A 17,828-nucleotide genomic window follows, 5' to 3' on the forward strand; every position below is an offset into this window, starting at 1 on the left:
TCCGTCTGTCTCCATCTGTCTCCATCTGTCTCTGTTTGTATCCATCTGTCTCCGTCTGTCTCCATCTGTCTGTGTCTGTCTGTATCTGTCTGTCTCCATCTTTCTCTATCTGTCTCCGTCTGTCTCTGTCTGTATCCATCTGTCTCCGTCTGTCTGTATCCATCTGTCTGTATCTGTCTCCATCTGTCTCCGGCTTTCTGTATCTGTCTCCATCTGTCTCCGTCTATCTGCATCTGTCTCCATCTGTCTGTATCTGTATCCATCCGTCTGTATCTGTCTCCGTCTGTCTCCATCTGTCTCCGTCTGTCTCTGTCTCTGTCTGTATCCATCTGTCTCCGTCTGTCTCCATCTGTCTCCGTCTGTCTCTGTCTCTGTCTGTATCCATCTGTCTCCGTCTGTCTCCATCTGTCTCTGTTTGTATCCATCTGTATCTGTCTGTCTCCATCTGTCTGTCTGTCTGTATCTGTCTGTCTCCATCTGTCTCTATCTGTCTCCGTCTGTCTCTGTCTGTATCCATCTATCTCCATCTGTCTGTACCTGTCTCTGTCTGTCTCCATTTGTCTCCATCTGTCTGTATCTGTCTCCGTCTGTCTCCATCTGTCTCCATCTGTCTCCGTCTGTCTCCACACAGACACAGTACAAACAGCCTCCTGATGACTGTCTGCCGGTGGCAGCAGTGCAGCTGAGTGTCTGTCCTGATGGTGGCGCTGCAGGACGCCGTCTAACGCTTTCATCTTTCTTGTGTTTCAGGAATCGACTTTAAAATCAGGACAATCGACCTGGACGGCAAGAAAATCAAACTTCAGATTTGGTGAATGAGACACAGAACGAAGCCTGATCAATGATTCTGTCAATCTGATCAATGATTCTGTCAGTCTGATCAATGATTCTGTCAATCTGATCAATGATTCTGTCGATGAGGAGAAACAGATCAGAGGTCAGAGCTGTGTTTGACAGACGCTGCTTCCTGTTCCTGCAGGGACACAGCAGGACAGGAGAGGTTCAGGACCATCACAACAGCCTATTACAGAGGAGCCATGGTAAGACACACCCCCTCCTGCTCACCTCTCTGCTATTGGACAGATTGTGTGTCAATCCCGCAGATGGCCTGAGCGGCTCTGTGTTAGCAGCCTCAGACGACCAGACTCCATTCACAAAAACAGCCATTTAACACCGTAAAACAACCTTCATTCAAAGTGACAGAAACCAAATAAAAGTCACCAAAACCTGCTGCGCTGCAACAATCCTCACTGAGTCTGTCTAAAGAGAGTAAACTCAGAATTCATTGAATCAGGAGAGGAGAGAGAGAGAGGGCGACATGAGAGAAGCCGAGGAAGCAGAGTGTAGAGACGAAGGCTTTCAATGGGACTCTGGAGTTATTGTCTGCGGACATCACGAGCGCAGACCTTCGAACATGTCGAACATGTTCTTGGCTGGACAGCACAAACTGGGGTCACTTCCTCTTCAGTCACTTCCTGTCTTCTGTGTTCCAGGGCATCATGCTGGTGTATGACATCACCAACGAGAAGTCCTTCGATAACATCAAGAACTGGATACGCAACATCGAGGAGGTATGTCACATGACGTCACGTGACTTCTTCTTCTATGATGTCCTCATCGCGCCGAACACCAGCTGGCGACAGTAACGAGCTCCATGTTTGTTTCAGCACGCGTCCTCAGACGTGGAGAGAATGATTCTGGGAAACAAATGTGACATGAACGACAAGAGACAAGTGTCCAAAGAGCGCGGAGAGAAGGTCAGTGTCCTTCACGCAGAGCGACCCCCGACCCCTGACCCTGTGTGTGTGTCTGTGTGTGTGGTTAAACTGCCTGTTCTGTGATGATGAAGACTCCGGTCGGTCTCCACCTTCATCAGTGGAGCTGTCACACAAACGATCACAGCTGAATGCTGAGGCGCAGTTCACCTTGTGTCCACTGGGTGTCTCCACCTGTTGGTGCAGAGTTCTGTCAGTTAACATCTGAACAATCACAGAAGTAATGGAGGACATTTTTTTTCTCATTGAGGATGTCACATAGATCACATGCTAACGCTAGCAACATGCTAACAACCCTAAGCTAATGAGCAGCTGTCAGGCGAGACAAGCTCCGAGACGTCACAAAGTTTAACTCGGACTCCTCTTTCGTTCAGCTGGCGATCGATTACGGGATCAAGTTTCTGGAAACGAGCGCGAAGTCCGGCATCAACGTGGAGGAGGTGAGTGACGAGCTTCATGTGTCCACAGAGACAGACAGAGGGACACCTCTGACCTCGACTGAAGCGTCTTTGTCCCCGCAGGCCTTCTTCACTCTGGGCAGAGACATCATGACCAGACTGACCCGAAAAATGGTGAGTTTAAGACAGACCTGGAGCCTCGACCAATCACAGCCATCCTCAGCTGCACGCACACACACACGCACACACACACACACACAGATCACAGTTACTTTGCTTCCTGTGTGTTACACTGCAGCTAACAGCCTGGTCTCCACGGCCACCTGAGCTGACCCTCTCATTGGCTCTGACCGCTGGGCAGAGCTGTCAGTCATCTGTCATGTCTGACCCTGATTGGTCCAGAGTTTGTCTGTGACCTTTGACCCTTTGTGTTGTTTCTCCTGCAGAGTGACAGCAGCCCGTCAGGTGGAGGCGGGCCGCTGAAGATCACAGAGCCGCGCTCCAAAAAGAGCTTCTTCAGGTGCATGCTGCTGTAGGCGGAGCCTGCTGCTGTGCCTCCTCCTCCTCCTGCTCCTCCTCCTCCTCTTCCTCCCCCGGCTGCTGCAGGAGGACCACAGAACAAACGTGTGGAAGAAGAAAACGTCTTCATCCTGAATCTGTTCAGGAAAGTTTCTCTGCTTCTCACTCTCTCCTGCACGCCCTCCTCCTCCTCCTCCTCCTCCTCCTCCTCCTCCTCCTCCTCCTCCTCCTCCTCCTCCTCCTCCTCTGGTTTTGGACTCTCACTGCCGTCAGCTCAGCAGCAGATGCAGTGAGGAGAAGATGACAGTGTATGTGATGATGATGAGGATGAGGATGAGGAGCAGATGGCGGGTTGTGTTTTTTCCTTTGACCAAAGCCGATGACGATGATGATGATGATGATGATGATGTCCCTGCTCAGCGGGACGAAGGTCGTCTGTCGCGTCTTGAACCTCCATCCTGTGTGTGAATGTTTGTTTGTCTTCTTTCTGTTTGTGGTGATGAAGATCAAAACAGGTTTTATAACTTCACAGGAAAAGAAGCGAAGAAGAGATCAGCGCTGCGTTCACGGTGCCTCCTTAAGAGTGTGTGTGTGTGTGTGTGTGTGTGTGTGTGTGCGTGCGTGCGTGTGTGTGAACTGTCATGTTTTTAATGCCATCGAGTCCTTTATTTTGATTTTGTTTTTGTTTTTATTTTTATTTTTTGTTTTGATGTGGAAACCTCGTCTGATCGATCAATACTTGGTATTAACACACAGATTCTCCTTTAGCTCGCTGCTAATTAGCATCTCTGTCAGCAGCCAGTTAACGAGGAAGAGTTTCAATTCTGACCTTCATCACTGGAGATTCATGACTGAAGAAGAGTTTGATGATGACGAAGACGAGCCAATGAGCTGATCCGAAGCTCCTTATTGGTCAGTCTGTGTGTTCGTGTCACAGCCGAGCGATGAGCAGCTGATCGTCACCATCATCTTCATCAGCATGACGATGATGATGAAGAAAAATCCCTGCTGATCAGTCTGACTGTGAGGCGTTCACTGTCTCCCGGTTTCTGGAGCTTCTGTTTTCTTGAAGCTTTTTTAGAAGTTTGTTTGTTTGTTTATAAACTCGTTAACAGACGAGTTGATTTTTGAAACTTTTCGTCTTCAGTTTGTGCTTCATGTTGGGTCAGTCCGTCCAGACGAGATCATTCACTCACTCATTCATTTATTCATTCACTCATTCATTCATTCACTCACTCACTCATTCATTCACTCACTCACTCATTCATTCACTCATTCATTCACTCACTCATTCACTCACTCATTCATTCACTCATTCATTCACTCACTCATTCACTCACTCATTCACTCACTCATTCACTCATTCATTCACTCATTCATTCACTCACTCATTCACTCACTCATTCATTCACTCACTCATTCATTCACTCACTCATTCACTCACTCATTCACTCACTCATTCATTCACTCATTCATTCACTCACTCATTCACTCACTCATTCACTCACTCACTCATTCACTCACTCATTCACTCACTCATTCATTCACTCACTCATTCATTCACTCACTCACGCCTCTTGTTAGCTCGTTAAAGCTTCAGATGATGCGTTCATGAACTCAAAGAAATCCTCAAATCGTCGTCCTGAAATCCTTTTTTCTTCATTGATGAATTGATTTGATTTGAACGATGATATCTGATGATTGAATCTGAATATTGAAGAATATTGATGACTGTTGATGAATATTGATGAATATTGATGAGTACTGATCGCCAGTTTTACTGTTTTCACAGTTTTTGTGAGTTTCTGCTTCATTCAAATGATCGTTGAATTCAGCGTTATGACTGATGATGATGATGATGATGATGATGATGATGATGAAGAACCAGCACAGCCACTCGTCAATAAACACATCGATTGATCTGAAGGATGGACACAGCTGGAAGCTGGCGATGAAGACTCTGGAAACCTCTTCATCACTTTGTTTGTTGTTGTTGTGACTCGTCGCACATGAAGACGACCGACCTCGTTTACAGACTCACTGCAGCAGTGTTGTTGTTGTTTTTGTTATTTTGTTGTTGTTGTTGTTGACATCAGCTGCACTTTCTGCTCTTCGTGCTTCTTCTTCTGATGACACGGTGCTTTAACAAACTGAATCGATCAGAACGTCGCAGATCAATACTGAAGTGACTTTACATTTCTGTTCGTCTTAATTTCTGCTTCCTGGATCAATAACTCGCTGATCGTGAATCAATATGGGCTGTTCATGTTTCACACCTTCAGATGACATCACTTCCTGTGTGGAAGGAAACATTTCGTTTATCAGAAGAAACTTTCCGACTGAGCGTGAACACGACGATCAGCTGATCAATAACAGATAATCAATCAATCACTTCCTCAGCTCGTTTGACTTTGTTTCTTCTTTGTTGTTTTTGATGTTTTCAGCACTTTGTAACGGCGCTATGCAAACACACACCATGATGATGATGATGATGACTGAACTCTTTGATCTTCATGATCAGATGTATTGATCAGAGAACAGACGAAGGCAGCGTGAAACATTTTTCAGAGAAATATTAAATTTTTACTTAAATCTCCAAAATGTTCATTTTTCTTTTCACAGAAACAAATTTTCACTTAACTTAAACTTTAATTTAATCTCTTAACTTTAAATGAACTCATTTTGTGTGTGCGTGTCTGTATATGCATGTGTGTGTGTGTGTGTGTGTGTGCGTGTGTGTGTGTGTGTGTGTAGCAGTGCTGTGTCACATGTAGAGAAAGGATTCCTCCTTCCTTCCTTCCTTATCTCTTCCTTCCTTCCTTCCTTATCTCTCCCTTCCTTCCTTCCTCTCCTCCAGGTGAAGCGCAGTTATGAAGGTGAGATTCATTCTGATTGGCCTCAATGTTTCTGGACTACATTTCCCAGAATTCACTTGTCAATCAAACACTGAGTGGGCGGAGACTGCAACCCAGTCACAGTTACCTGGTCAGGCCTTCAGTCCTGAACCCTGATGGACTTACCTGACGTCACCTGAGGAGTGTGAGAGCGACACTCAACAGGTGATTTCATCAGTTATTGATCTCATCATTTTTCAGAAGAATCACTGATGTCAAACAGAAGCTGAGTGAGTGATGAGTGAGTGAGTGAGTGATGAGTGAGTGAGTGAGTGAGTGAGTGAGTGAGTGAGTGAGTGATGAGTGAGTGAGTGAGTTAAGGTTCAGCGAATGTGACAGAGAAACTTCACGCTGACGGCAGTTTCGTGTTTATTCAGAGAAGAAAGCAGACGCCTTATTTACACACATGTACAGTAAGTGGAGCTGATCCCAGACCAGCTCAGACACACCGGAGGACACGACAAGAGGAGGACAAACAGCCGCCGGGACGAGTCAAAATACAAAACTTTATCAAGTCTAACAGTCTTTACAGAACAAAGGCTCCTCCAACAGGACGCTGTGAACGTGGGACAACTCCAGACAGCAGCGGGACAAAGACAGAAGGACAGACAGACTGCAGCAAGACACAGATAGACAGACAGAGGGACAGGCAGACTGTAGCAGGATGAAGACAGAAGGACGGACAGACAGACAGACTGCAGCAGGATGAAGAGAGGACAGACTGCAGCGGGACGAAGACAGGACAGAGGGACAGACTGCAGACAGACAGTTGGACAGACAAACTGCAGACAGAGGGACAGACAGACAGACTGCAGACAGAGGGACAGACTGCAGACAGACAGTTGGACAGACAGACAGACTGCAGACAGAGGGACAGACAGTTGGACAGACTGCAGACAGAGGGACAGGCTGCAGACAGACAGTTGGACAGACAGACAGACTGCAGACAGTTGGACAGACAGACAGACTGCAGACAGAGGGACAGACAGTTGGACAGACTGCAGACAGAGGGACAGGCTGCAGACAGACAGTTGGACAGACAGACAGACTGCAGACAGAGGGACAGACAGTGATGATGAACTCTCTTCTTTGTCAATCGTATTTACACGTCATTCCAATAAAGTTGTTCAAACTGATTTGTGAACTCTTAATGTTTTCTTACTGAAGCTGAAAGAAGGTGAACAGCAAACTAATCAATGATCAGTTCTGAAACTCTGAATATGACCAATCAGTCGTTGATCGCAGTCACGTCAAGAAAACGGACGTGAACGAAAGCTGCTGACTCACAGTCAGTCTTCAGGTTCACACCATGGTGGCCGGACTCAGGACTGCTGCTGCTTTCTGAGGACAGAGGGACGGACAGAGGGACAGACACAGGTCATCAATCAGCTGATCCATCAATCCAACAATCAAACATCAGACTCACTGAACAAATGTCTCCAAACTGGACTTTGATGCTGCTCTTCAGAGTAAAAGTCTGTCATGGCCTTTCTCATTCATTTACCAGGCTTTTGTTCTGATTAATACCTTTATTTTGAAAGGTAATTTCATAATGAAAACGTCACAATAAAAACTAATTACTGATAAGTGTTCGCCCACTGTGAGCGGAGCAGGTGAGCAGGTAAAAAGAACAGGTGAGCAGATGTCTCAGCTCTCTGTACTCACAGTTGAAATGTACCGGCTGTTGAGGGGCTGTTTGTTGGAGGAGGAAGAGGAGGATGAGGAGGAGGAGGGCTGGCTGGGGAGGTTAGACTCCTCGGGCAGCGTCTCCTGCAGGTGGGAGGAGACGCAGCCGCTGTCGGAGCCGGTGGATCCGGAGAGACAGCGAGACGACGAGCCTGAACTCTCTGTGGCTGAAAGAGAGACGAACAAGACATGAGCGCGATGATGTCACAGTGATGTCATCAGACAGTGCTGCTGTTTTAATGTGACATTTCATTACTTCGACCAATCAGCTTCTGCCTGTTTCCTGTCTCAACAGCGACTGGCCAGATGCTGATGACCTGACGTGACCTTCACTGACCTCTGACCTCTGACACATGAAGCGCAGAAACTCTCCACCATGAACTGATCTCAGTGCAGCTTCACTGACCTTGAAGCTGCCTGAACGTGTGCGGTGTGTTTACGTACTCATGGAGGGCTGGCTGCTGGTCTCATGCTCCTGCTCGTCTTCCTCGATACAGGAAGTGATGAAGGAGCTTTCAGCAGCAGGAGAGGAGGGGAGGCTTTGACTGGAGGAGGAGGAGGAGGAGGAGGAGAAGATGAGAGGAGGGATGGTTAGGAGATGGGAGCACTGAACCACACTGGAGAGAGAGAGAGAGAGAGAGAGTGTGTGTGTGTGTGTGTGTGTGTGTGTGTGTGTGTGTGTGTGTGTGTGTCGTACCTGTACAGGTGCAGGTTGAGCGGTCCCAGCAGGCTGGATGAAGAGGGCCCTGATGTTGTGGGGTCAGAGGTCACTGCTCCTCGTTTAAATGGGTTAGACTGATCGAGGACAGAGACGGCAATGGACGCCCGCGTTCTGGCACCTGAACACACACACACACACACACACACACACACACACACGCGCACACACACACACACACACATATGTGGACGCAGCTCCTGAAGTTTAGAAGATTTGCATCATCACTGATCCTCAGCAGGAAGTTTAAGATTCCACCGCTACAAACAGTTAGCGCCTGTCTGCTAGCATCATCAGGCGCTGTGAGCATCATCAGGCCCTGTTAGCATCATCAGATGCTGCTAGCATCATCAGGCACTGTTAGCATTATCAGACGCTGTTAGCATTATCAGGCATTGTTAGCATCATCAGGCACTGTTAGTATCATCAGATGCTGTTAGCATCATCAGGCGCTGTGAGCATCATCAGGCCCTGTTAGCATCATCAGGCACTGTTAGTATCATCAGATGCTGTTAGCATCATCAGGCCTTGTTAGCATCATCAGGCCCTGTTAGCATCATCAGGCCCTGTTAGCATCATCAGGCGCTGTGAGCATCATCAGGCACTGTTAGCATAATCAGACGCTGTTAGCATCATCAGGCATTGTTAGCATCATCAGACGCTGTTAGCATCATCAGGCCCTGTTAGCATAATCAGACGCTGTTAGCATCATCAGGCACTGTTAGCATCATGTTCAGCAGCTGTTTAATAAACTGCTTGTCTCCTTTGCTGGAGGACGACTATCAGCTGGACGTGCTCGTCCCTTGTCCCTCACCTCTGCTCTTCATGATGCAGTGGACCGCTCGGTCGCTGATGGCGGCATCGCTCGGCTGGATGTCCAGAAACGGTTTGTTGCCCACTCCCATCGACACCATCTCCTTCAGACGCATCTCTGAAACACAGACAGAAGGGGATGAGGACGGGCTGTCCTCAAGTCTCGGCTGAGGATGGACTCTCTGCGTCCTCCCTGTACCTTTGTTCCGGGTGGCCTGGGTCCACAGTATTCGGGCGATGTCAGCGGTCCAGGCCCGTTTGACATCCGGCGTGGCGGCCTGAAGGATGAAGGTCTGATTCTTGGACGTCCTCCTTCTGAACCAGATCTCAAACCGGAGCCCGTTGTCTCCCGTGGACTCCGTCAGACCCACATCAGCTGTCTGCAGGACAAAGAGGAGCTTGATCTGTCTGTCGTTTGACCTCTGACCTCTGAGCGCTCCGACTCTGGCCTGACGTTTACCTTGAAGGAGTGTTTGTAGATGAAGACGTCCAGCCCCGCCTCCATCTTCTTGGGTTTGCTGAAGAGAACGAGCTCCTCGAACAGGAAGACGTGACGCTGACATTTCCTCCTCCCGGTCCAGACGGTGAACTCGTCCTGTCGGATCAGCTGACCCTGCTCCTTCAGGTTCACCTGGAGGGACGGAGGGAGGCAGAGGATGAAGCCGAGCTCCTCGTCCTTTCATAGCCAATCCTGATGCTCTCACCTGTTACCAGTGAGCCTGTTTACCTGTGGAGCGTTCCAAACAGGTGTTTTCTGGAGCGTTCCAATAAGCAGATATTTACATAAATCAACGAAGAACATTAAATATATTGACTCTGAGCTGTTCTCAGGCCAGTTTACATCAGAGAGGATCAATAGACGATCGACGCGGATGATGATGATGATCACGATGATGATGAAGATCAGACACGGAGAAGTTTTTTTTTTGTTCCAGCTTTAATAAACTTACGTCACAGTCTCGGATGGCATCCATCGCCAGCAGATCGTTGCCATGGCGAAGCTGGAACTTGACCATGTCGGTGGCGGCCTGCAGCGCTCCAAGCTCCGCCTCCTGAGCCACGCCCACCTCCTTGATGAGGTCAGTGAGCAGCAGAGCGTATTTACTCATCCTCTGAACGGGCTTCAACAGGTACGACGACAAGTCCATCTTATCCTCCAACTCCACCTGCTTCCTCTGCAGGGACACAGAGGGACAGACAGGGACAGAAAGGGGAGAGGGACAGAGAGGAGGGAAAGAGAGAGAGAGAGAGGGGGACAGAGAGAGGAGAGAGAGGGACAGAGACGGACAGAGAGGAGAGAGACAGACAGAGGCAGGGACAGAGAAGAGGAGGAGGAGGAGGAAGGTCAAAGGCAGGTGATGTTGAACTCAAAAAATGTGAGGAATGTGGTAAACAGTCAAAGGTCACAGTGAGCTAACAGAGGCTACAGCATGAATGGAGTCCAGAGGTCAGAGGTCAGGGAGGAGCTCACCCTGAAGAAGGAGTTCCCATGGTTGGCCAGCAGGGCGTCGGACTTGGGCTTGTTCTTGCTGTACAGAGCGTACAGAGCGAACTGCTCCTGCTGTTCACACAGAGCACACACACACCTGAGCACGACGTCCACAGGTAGGACACGCCCCTCAACCTGGACCAGGTTCAGGACTCAGGAGGACTCGGTCCTCTACACAGCCTGTAAACCAACTGTTGAAACATCGACTGAACGCAGTGACCGAGCAGCGATCAATGAACGAACAACCAAAGATCAAAGTGTGTGTGTGTGTGTGTGTGTGTGTGTGTGTGTGTGTGTGTGTGTGTGTGTGTGTGTGTGTGTGTGTGTGTGCGTCCTACGTGTCTCAGGAAGCAGTGTGGGACCCTCAGCGGGTGTTTCCAGCAGGCCTCCAGCTCCTTCAGGAAGAACTGACTGTGGAAGTCCAGAAGCTTCTCCAGGTTTCCGAAGACGACGGAGCGTTTGCCCCTCAGGTCCTGAGGAAGGTCGGCTCGCTCCATCTCAGGGAAGTAGTGACGGATGATGTAACGCAGCGAGCGAACGTACTCCCTCTCCGTGGTCACCATCTCCTCCACGACGTGACGCAGCTTACTGCACAGACAACAAACACACACATGAGCCGCTCAGTCCTCAGAGCTCCTCCTCCTCCTCCTCCTCCTCCTCTGCTGCCCGGTGGTCCATGTCTGTTTCATTACTTCGACCGTCAGTCCAGCACCCCTGGTCCTCCAGCAGGGGGGCGACCTTAACGTGTACTGACACCGTAAAGTTCAGATCACCATGTACAAATACTCCTCACATTACAAGTACTGACGTATCCCTCAAGTGTACTTAGGAATAAAAAGTATTCTTAAACACAGAATTACTGTTAGAACTGAAGTAAGCTGTGATGACTTGATGTACTGTTACCTGATGTACTGCAGATGAAGTGCAGTAAAAAGTACAAGGGTTCCCTCTGAAATGCAGTAGCTAAGCACAGAGTACCGCAGAGTAGTACTCCAGTTCAGTTAATATCAGAGTACCTTTCCTAGATGAAACCAAATCATCTGAGAGGTTGTATTTTGGGTTTGACTCACGCTCTCGCTAATTACCCACCTTCCTCTGGGTCTGGAGTCTGCCGCCGGGCTGCCGCCGGTCCTGGGGGTGCCGGGTGTCCCGGGGCCGCGTGGGCCCGGCCCTGCCCGGCCGTGAGCAGCCGTCCTGGGGCAGAGCGTACGGTCGGCCGCCTCGGTGCTGCTGACCTCCAGACCGCGGATGAACACGCCAGTGTTTCCTCTGTGGACCGGCTCGCTGAGGGCGCGAGGACACGGTCCATACCGCAGTGTCTCAGGGGTGGAGGGACAGTCAAAGCTCTGAGTCTTCCTGAGCTGCTGCCGCCTACTGGAGGAGGAGGAGGAGCAGGCCGAGGAGGAGCCGAAGCGGGGCAGGCTGGGACTGGAGGAGCAGGTGACCGCTCGGTCCGATGGCTCCTCTGAGGAGGCACTGCGGAACAAGCGCTTGAGGAGTGGGGTGTGCTGGGGGGTGAGAGGAGAGGAGGTGGGAGCAGGGGTGGAGGTGGTGGGTAGTAGGGAGGAGGAGGTGCTACAAGGAGGTGAGGAGGGGTAGCTGTCCTCCTCGGCGAGGCAGGAGGAGGAGGAGGAAGAGGTGGTTTCATGCACCCTCCAAAGTCCAGACAGGCTTATCCTGGAGGAGGCGGAGCTTCTGCTGAGGGCAGAGTCTGAGCGTGGCCTGTGGGCGGAGTCTCGTGTCCTGAGCGCCGCCTCCATCTTCCTGTCAAACGTCTTCTTGGTCTCCTGACACTTGGACCAGGCGAAGCTCCACTGACGGAGGCCTCGCTCGCCCCGCAGCTCGCCAGCCGCCGCCTTCATCTCCTCAAAACGACCGTCTGCGATTGGTGGGTGCTGGCGGCGGTAGTCCTCCAGGCAGCCAATCACAGCCTGGCATTTGTCTGGCAGCGTGCAGTCCTCCATGCTGATACCAGCGAGGTGACGCATGCCCTCTAACGCCCAGCCGTAGGCCTGCAGACAGAGAAACAGCCAATCAGCTGCAGGTCACATGTGACATCAGACCAAGGGGGTGTGGCCTCAGGATCAACTGTGACCTTTAACCCTGATCTCCAGCAGGTTCCAGACTGGTTTACTGATGAATGAAGCCAATGAGTCAAACGTCTCAAAAAGACAAAACTTCAACAACCTAAGCGAAAACATTTAAACCACTGAATGAAGGACGGAGACAAAGAGGTCTGCTCTGATGTCTCACAGCCAGAGACAGGCCAGAGACAGAGAGAGAGAGAGAAAGAGAGAGAGAGACAGACAGAGATGGAGAGACAGACAGACAGACAGACAGACAGACAGACAGACAGACAGACAGACAGACAGACAGACAGACAGACAGACAGAGATGGAGAAACAGACAGACAGACAGACAGACAGACAGACAGACAGACAGACAGACAGACAGACAGACAGACAGAGATGGAGAAACAGACACACACACACACACACACACACACACACACACACACACACACACACACACACACACAGGAGGTCAGGGAATGACATCACCCTCCTCGCTGGTAGGGAGAAAGCTTTGAAGTGTGTTTGAGCGCCACAAAGGAGACGACCTCTTCTCTGTTAAGTGTTGGAGGGGGAGGAGTGTGAGTGTGAGTGTGAGTGTGAGTGTGTGTGTGTGTGTGTGTGTGTGTGTGTGTGTGTGTGTGTGTGTGTGTGTATAGTATAAATAAAGGGAAGAGGCCTCCTGCTCTCCTACACTGATGGACTGAATAAATCTTTACTCCTCTTACAGACAACTAACACGCTACCTCACCAGGAAAACACACACACACACACACACACACACACACACACACACACACACATAGAGCAGGGCTGAGAGACAGCGACAGGAAGTAAGCAAGTTTCACTGCAGCAGCTGAACGACACACACACTCTGGACGTACGGTGGCGTCAGAGTGGAGAGTCTTCACTCAGAGAGGATCTCTGATGAGTTCACACACAAACTGACAGCAGATCAGTTTCACATCTTCATCAGTTTAATGAAACTTCAGAGGCACCAAAGATGAAACTGAGTCAAGTTCAGATCATCACCGACACACACACGCACAGAGTTACAGTAGGTCACTGGGTCAGCTGTGTGTGTGTGTGTGTGTGTGTGTGTGTGTGTGTGTGTGTGTGTGTGTGTGTGTGTGTGTGTGTGTGTGTGTGTGTGTGTGGGAACTGAGCGGCTGCAGCTATCAGGACACATCAGTCAGCTAATCAGTTTGAAGAGCACTCAGCTGACCCGCACGCACACGCACACACACACAAACAAACAAACACACACGATGTGTGTGTGGTAGGGGCGTCTGTCAGTCATCTGTCCTGATGAGGAAGAAGATGGACAGACAGATGAAGGTGACATCAGTGTTTCAGGGTCTGTGCACAAACAGACAAACATGAGTTCTACCGTGGATCAAAACAAGAGAAGAAGAGGAGAGGAGGAGAGGGGGAGAGGAGGAGGGAAGGAAAGGAGGAAGGGAGGGGAGGAGAGGAGGACGAGAGGAGGAGGAGGGGAGGAGAGGAGGGAAGGAAAGGAGGAAGGGAGGGGAGGAGAGGAGGACGAGAGGAGGAGGAGGGGAGGAGAGGAAATGAAAAGTGAGGAGAAGAGGACAGACAGGCAGACTCTGAAATGAATAACATGGTTGTTGTTGTGCTGAAGAGACAGAAGGAGAAGAGGAGGAGGAGGAGGAGGAGGAGGAGGAGGAGGAGGAGGAGGAGGAGGGCTGACCAGGACCAGACAGTCTCTGGTTTGGGGGCCAGTGGCCCTGCAGGACTCCAGGCCTGGACCCAGTCAACCAAAGAGGAGGAGGAGGAGGGAGGAGGGAGGTTAAAACCCTCCAAAACCACATGAAAGGAGGAGGGGGCAGGGCTCCTTCAGAGCGTAAGCAGGAGGAGGAGGAGGAGTGGTCTCACTTCAAACAGCAGCATGTTCAGTGAAGAGCAGCTCTGAGTTTTTTAGCTTTTAATCAAGTAACAACTCAAACTGAAAGTCTGATCGACCGCCGGCTCCGATCACTGATCAATACAAGGATCAATAAAACGCCGTCCACTGACAGCTTCTCTCTGATTGGCTCTGATTATCTCATCAAATGAGAGCCAATGACGGACTTTGTTTACTTTATGTGACTTCATCTTTTTCTACACACACACACACACACACACACACACACACACACACACACACACACACACACACACACACACACACGGTGCCTGTTCATTGGCTCTTCTCAGGTGAGGTGACCAGGTGAGCCTGCTGACTGTTTGAGCTTCCTCACACAGGAAGGTGAGTCATCGTCATACTTGACTTGGACACTGACCGTCCTCCACAGGAGGAAACAGACACTGTGTGTCCTCTGAGGACACAACACACCAGAAACAACATCTACAGTCCAACAACACGACATGGACCAGGACCAGGACCAGGAGAGGTGGGAGTCCTGCGGATCAGCAGAGTCTCACAAACCACGGAGGACACGTCAAAACCACGACAGCTGTCAAAGACTTTCTGGTCCATCCTCCATCCAGAACCTGGTCCAACCAAACACCCCGGCCTGTCCACCTGACTGACCACCTCAGTGTGAAGAGGGTCCAGCTACAACACAACAAGATCCAGACTGTGTCCTGTCCTGGTCCCACTGTGGTGGAACGAGGTCCACGTCCACATCAGGACAGCAGAAACTCAGGTGAATAAAAACGGAACCAGGAAGCAGTCTGAGCCGCTGACGTGGAGACATGGAGTCCAGCTGGACATCAGTTCACACCCTGTCCTCTTCAGGCCAACTGTGTGTTTGGTGCGAATTGGTCATGGAGACCATCCCAGTCCAACATGGCTGACAGCCTCAGCTCCTTCTGCAGAGTCTACACTTCATCCGGACCACATGCAGCCGGGTCAGCGCTGATACTGGACTTAACTGTCAGTGACGGAGCTCAACACCTTCATCACACCTTCAACTCATCACGACAACTCAGCACAAAGCAGAATCAAAGAGGGCTGAAGACCAGCGTGGGGGGTCAGGACACGGTCCACCAGAACCTGGTTCCTGAACTCAGCCCAGACCTGATTCTAACAGGACGAAGGAAGTCAGACCTCTGAAACAGCCTCATTTTACCAAAGTGTCCTCAAAGTGTCCTGAAAGCCTCAAAGCTCCAGCGCCACATAAACAGAAACAGCCCGCCGCTAACACGAACAGAAGCTAACATCTGTTAGCTTTCTGAGGCAGGAGCATAATGCAAATCGAACACACACACACACACACACACACACACACACACACACACACACACACACACACAGAGGCTTTCACATCAAACTGAGTCAAACTGACGGCAAACACAACTTTAGCACGCGTGTGTGTGTGTGTAAAGTGAGTAAAGTGTGTGTCGTACCTCGATGTGTTCTGCTGAAGAGCTGCAGCCTGACTGAAGTGAGGAGAGAGCAGCAGCCTGACCACACACACACACACACACACACACACACACACACACACACACACACACACACACACACACACACACTCTCTCTCTGCCCCCCTCATTCACTGGCTGAATGGCAGATGGGCGGTCCCAGGAGGAGGGGAAGGGGGGGTCACCACGGCAACAAAGAGTTTTCAAAGGAGTGAAAGGAGGAAGGAGGGAAAACTTGGCACTGGAGTGATACCTGGACTACACACACACACACACACACACACACACACACACACACACACACACACACACACACACACACACACACACACACACACACACACACACACACACACACACACACACACACACACACACACACACACACACACACAGTGCCTGTTCAATAACTCCAGAGTCCCATTGAAAGCCTTCGTCTCTACACTCTGCTTCCTCGGCTTCTCTCATGTCGCCCTCTCTCTCTCTCCTCTCCTGATTCAATGAATTCTGAGTTTACTCTCTTTAAACAGACTCAGTGAGGATTGTTGCAGCACTCAAAGATGAACCAAGAAGGTTTTGGTGACTTTTATTTGGTTTCTGTCACTTTGAATGAAGTTTGTTTTACGGTGTTAAATGGCTGTTTTTGTGAATGGAGTCTGGTGGCTTTGGTGAGAGCGACAGAACAGCTGATTCTGGTTTAAGAAGAAGGATCTTCCTCTTTAAAAGGAAGGTCTGTCTCTGCAGGATCCTCTCCAGCAGGTCGTCTGACACTTATTACAACAATCTGAGCCGTCAGTGGTAAAAACAAACAGTTTGATTGGACGAACACTGACGGTGAGGAGGGATGACCCTGCAGCCTGTTTCACTGCTGCAGAGCTCAGACACTCAAACATGGTGCTGGGACCCTCATGATGTGCAGACGGACATATTCAGCGGTTCACACCTAGGCGCTGCTCTTTAAGAAACAATCCAATGTCACACACACAGACACACACACCCCCTCCTACAGTACAAGGTCATGTGGACAAAGACCATCACCCTCTACACACCCTCCGTACACAAAACAATACTGACACTCTCTCCCTCCTCCTCACCCACCTCCCTCCTGGCCTCAATACAAGCTGTCAGTTTCACTGCAGGAGGATGATATGAGTATGAGGAGGAGAAGGAGGAGGAAGAGCAGTATCACACTTTCAGACAAAAGAAAGCAGCACTCTGCTTCAGCCTAAGCTAACAAGTGGCTGCTAAAGTAGACGTCAGCTACAGGTGAGGATGATGAGGTCACAGTGTGACACCACCATGAACAGAGCGCCAGAGGAAGGCTGACTCATTAATGAGGCAGACTCCTCTTACACAGCCTCATTAATGAGGCTGTTTACGAGGAGTTAGTGTCATTAATGAGGCTGACTCCTCGTAAACTCTTTTTTTTTTTGGAACTATATTTTTATTAAACATTGAACAACACAGTACAGAACATTCCTTGACAGCATCACAGAGCATGTACGACAGTGCGACAAAACAAGACAAAACAGAAGATTAGGGTCCAGAAGTTGAATAGTAATAATGAGTGAAAAATAAATGAATACATAAATGGACAGTTAAGATATTACAGCACAATGTGGGGTTCCCCTCAGTTAGAAATGTGTCTTGTTATGGGTAGCCACCTCCTCAGAAAGACATCAGACCTTAATTGTAATTGAGCAGTCAAAGCCTCCATTCCATACACCTCCCTCAACTTCTGTTGCCACTGTGCCACTGTAGGTGGCTGTGAATTCATCCATTTTATTGTCACCATTTTCCTAGCAGTCATCAAGAGTATATGTAATAGGTGCTTTTGGTCTCTGGAGTACATGTCCTTTGGAGTTAAATCGAGAAGAAACTGACTTGGGGTGAATAGTAAATTGATTCCCAGAATCGTATCTATCTGGCTTTTTATCCCCTTCCAGTGAGGAAGCATCATTGGGCAATCCCAAAATATGTGCGAATGGTCACCAACCATTCCACATTCTCTCCAACAATATATTGCATTTGGGTTATTTACAAATTTGGAAATCACAGAAGGTGTTTTAAAAAC

The 17,828-nt window shown here is 49.6% G+C and overlaps 2 protein-coding genes across 2 annotated transcripts in view; one reads left to right on the forward strand and one right to left on the reverse strand.

The window, feature by feature from the left end:
* Positions 1-5,289, forward strand: part of LOC139335247 (ras-related protein Rab-8B) — a 10,745-nt gene extending 5,456 nt beyond the window's left edge. The window contains exons 2-8 of the mRNA XM_070968764.1: positions 751-811; positions 980-1,040; positions 1,494-1,571; positions 1,668-1,757; positions 2,150-2,215; positions 2,297-2,347; positions 2,620-5,289. Coding sequence (XP_070824865.1) covers positions 751-811; positions 980-1,040; positions 1,494-1,571; positions 1,668-1,757; positions 2,150-2,215; positions 2,297-2,347; positions 2,620-2,709 — 497 coding nt within the window. The 3' untranslated portion in view covers positions 2,710-5,289. The remainder of the gene's footprint in view (positions 1-750; positions 812-979; positions 1,041-1,493; positions 1,572-1,667; positions 1,758-2,149; positions 2,216-2,296; positions 2,348-2,619) is intronic.
* A 646-nt stretch (positions 5,290-5,935) lies between these two features.
* plekhg4 (pleckstrin homology domain containing, family G (with RhoGef domain) member 4) overlaps positions 5,936-17,828 on the reverse strand; it is a 32,787-nt gene continuing 20,894 nt past the window's right edge. Inside the window, exons 14-24 of the mRNA XM_070961994.1 lie at positions 11,382-12,304; positions 10,631-10,880; positions 10,275-10,364; positions 9,754-9,978; positions 9,264-9,434; positions 9,003-9,183; positions 8,805-8,921; positions 7,970-8,111; positions 7,717-7,817; positions 7,252-7,439; positions 5,936-6,927 (exon numbers count right to left, since the gene is read on the reverse strand). Of these exons, the coding sequence (XP_070818095.1) occupies positions 6,889-6,927; positions 7,252-7,439; positions 7,717-7,817; positions 7,970-8,111; positions 8,805-8,921; positions 9,003-9,183; positions 9,264-9,434; positions 9,754-9,978; positions 10,275-10,364; positions 10,631-10,880; positions 11,382-12,304 (2,427 nt within the window). The 3' untranslated portion in view covers positions 5,936-6,888. The remainder of the gene's footprint in view (positions 6,928-7,251; positions 7,440-7,716; positions 7,818-7,969; positions 8,112-8,804; positions 8,922-9,002; positions 9,184-9,263; positions 9,435-9,753; positions 9,979-10,274; positions 10,365-10,630; positions 10,881-11,381; positions 12,305-17,828) is intronic.

This window comes from Chaetodon trifascialis, chromosome 1, assembly GCF_039877785.1.
Source record: "Chaetodon trifascialis isolate fChaTrf1 chromosome 1, fChaTrf1.hap1, whole genome shotgun sequence".
Lineage (NCBI taxonomy): Eukaryota > Metazoa > Chordata > Actinopteri > Chaetodontiformes > Chaetodontidae > Chaetodon > Chaetodon trifascialis.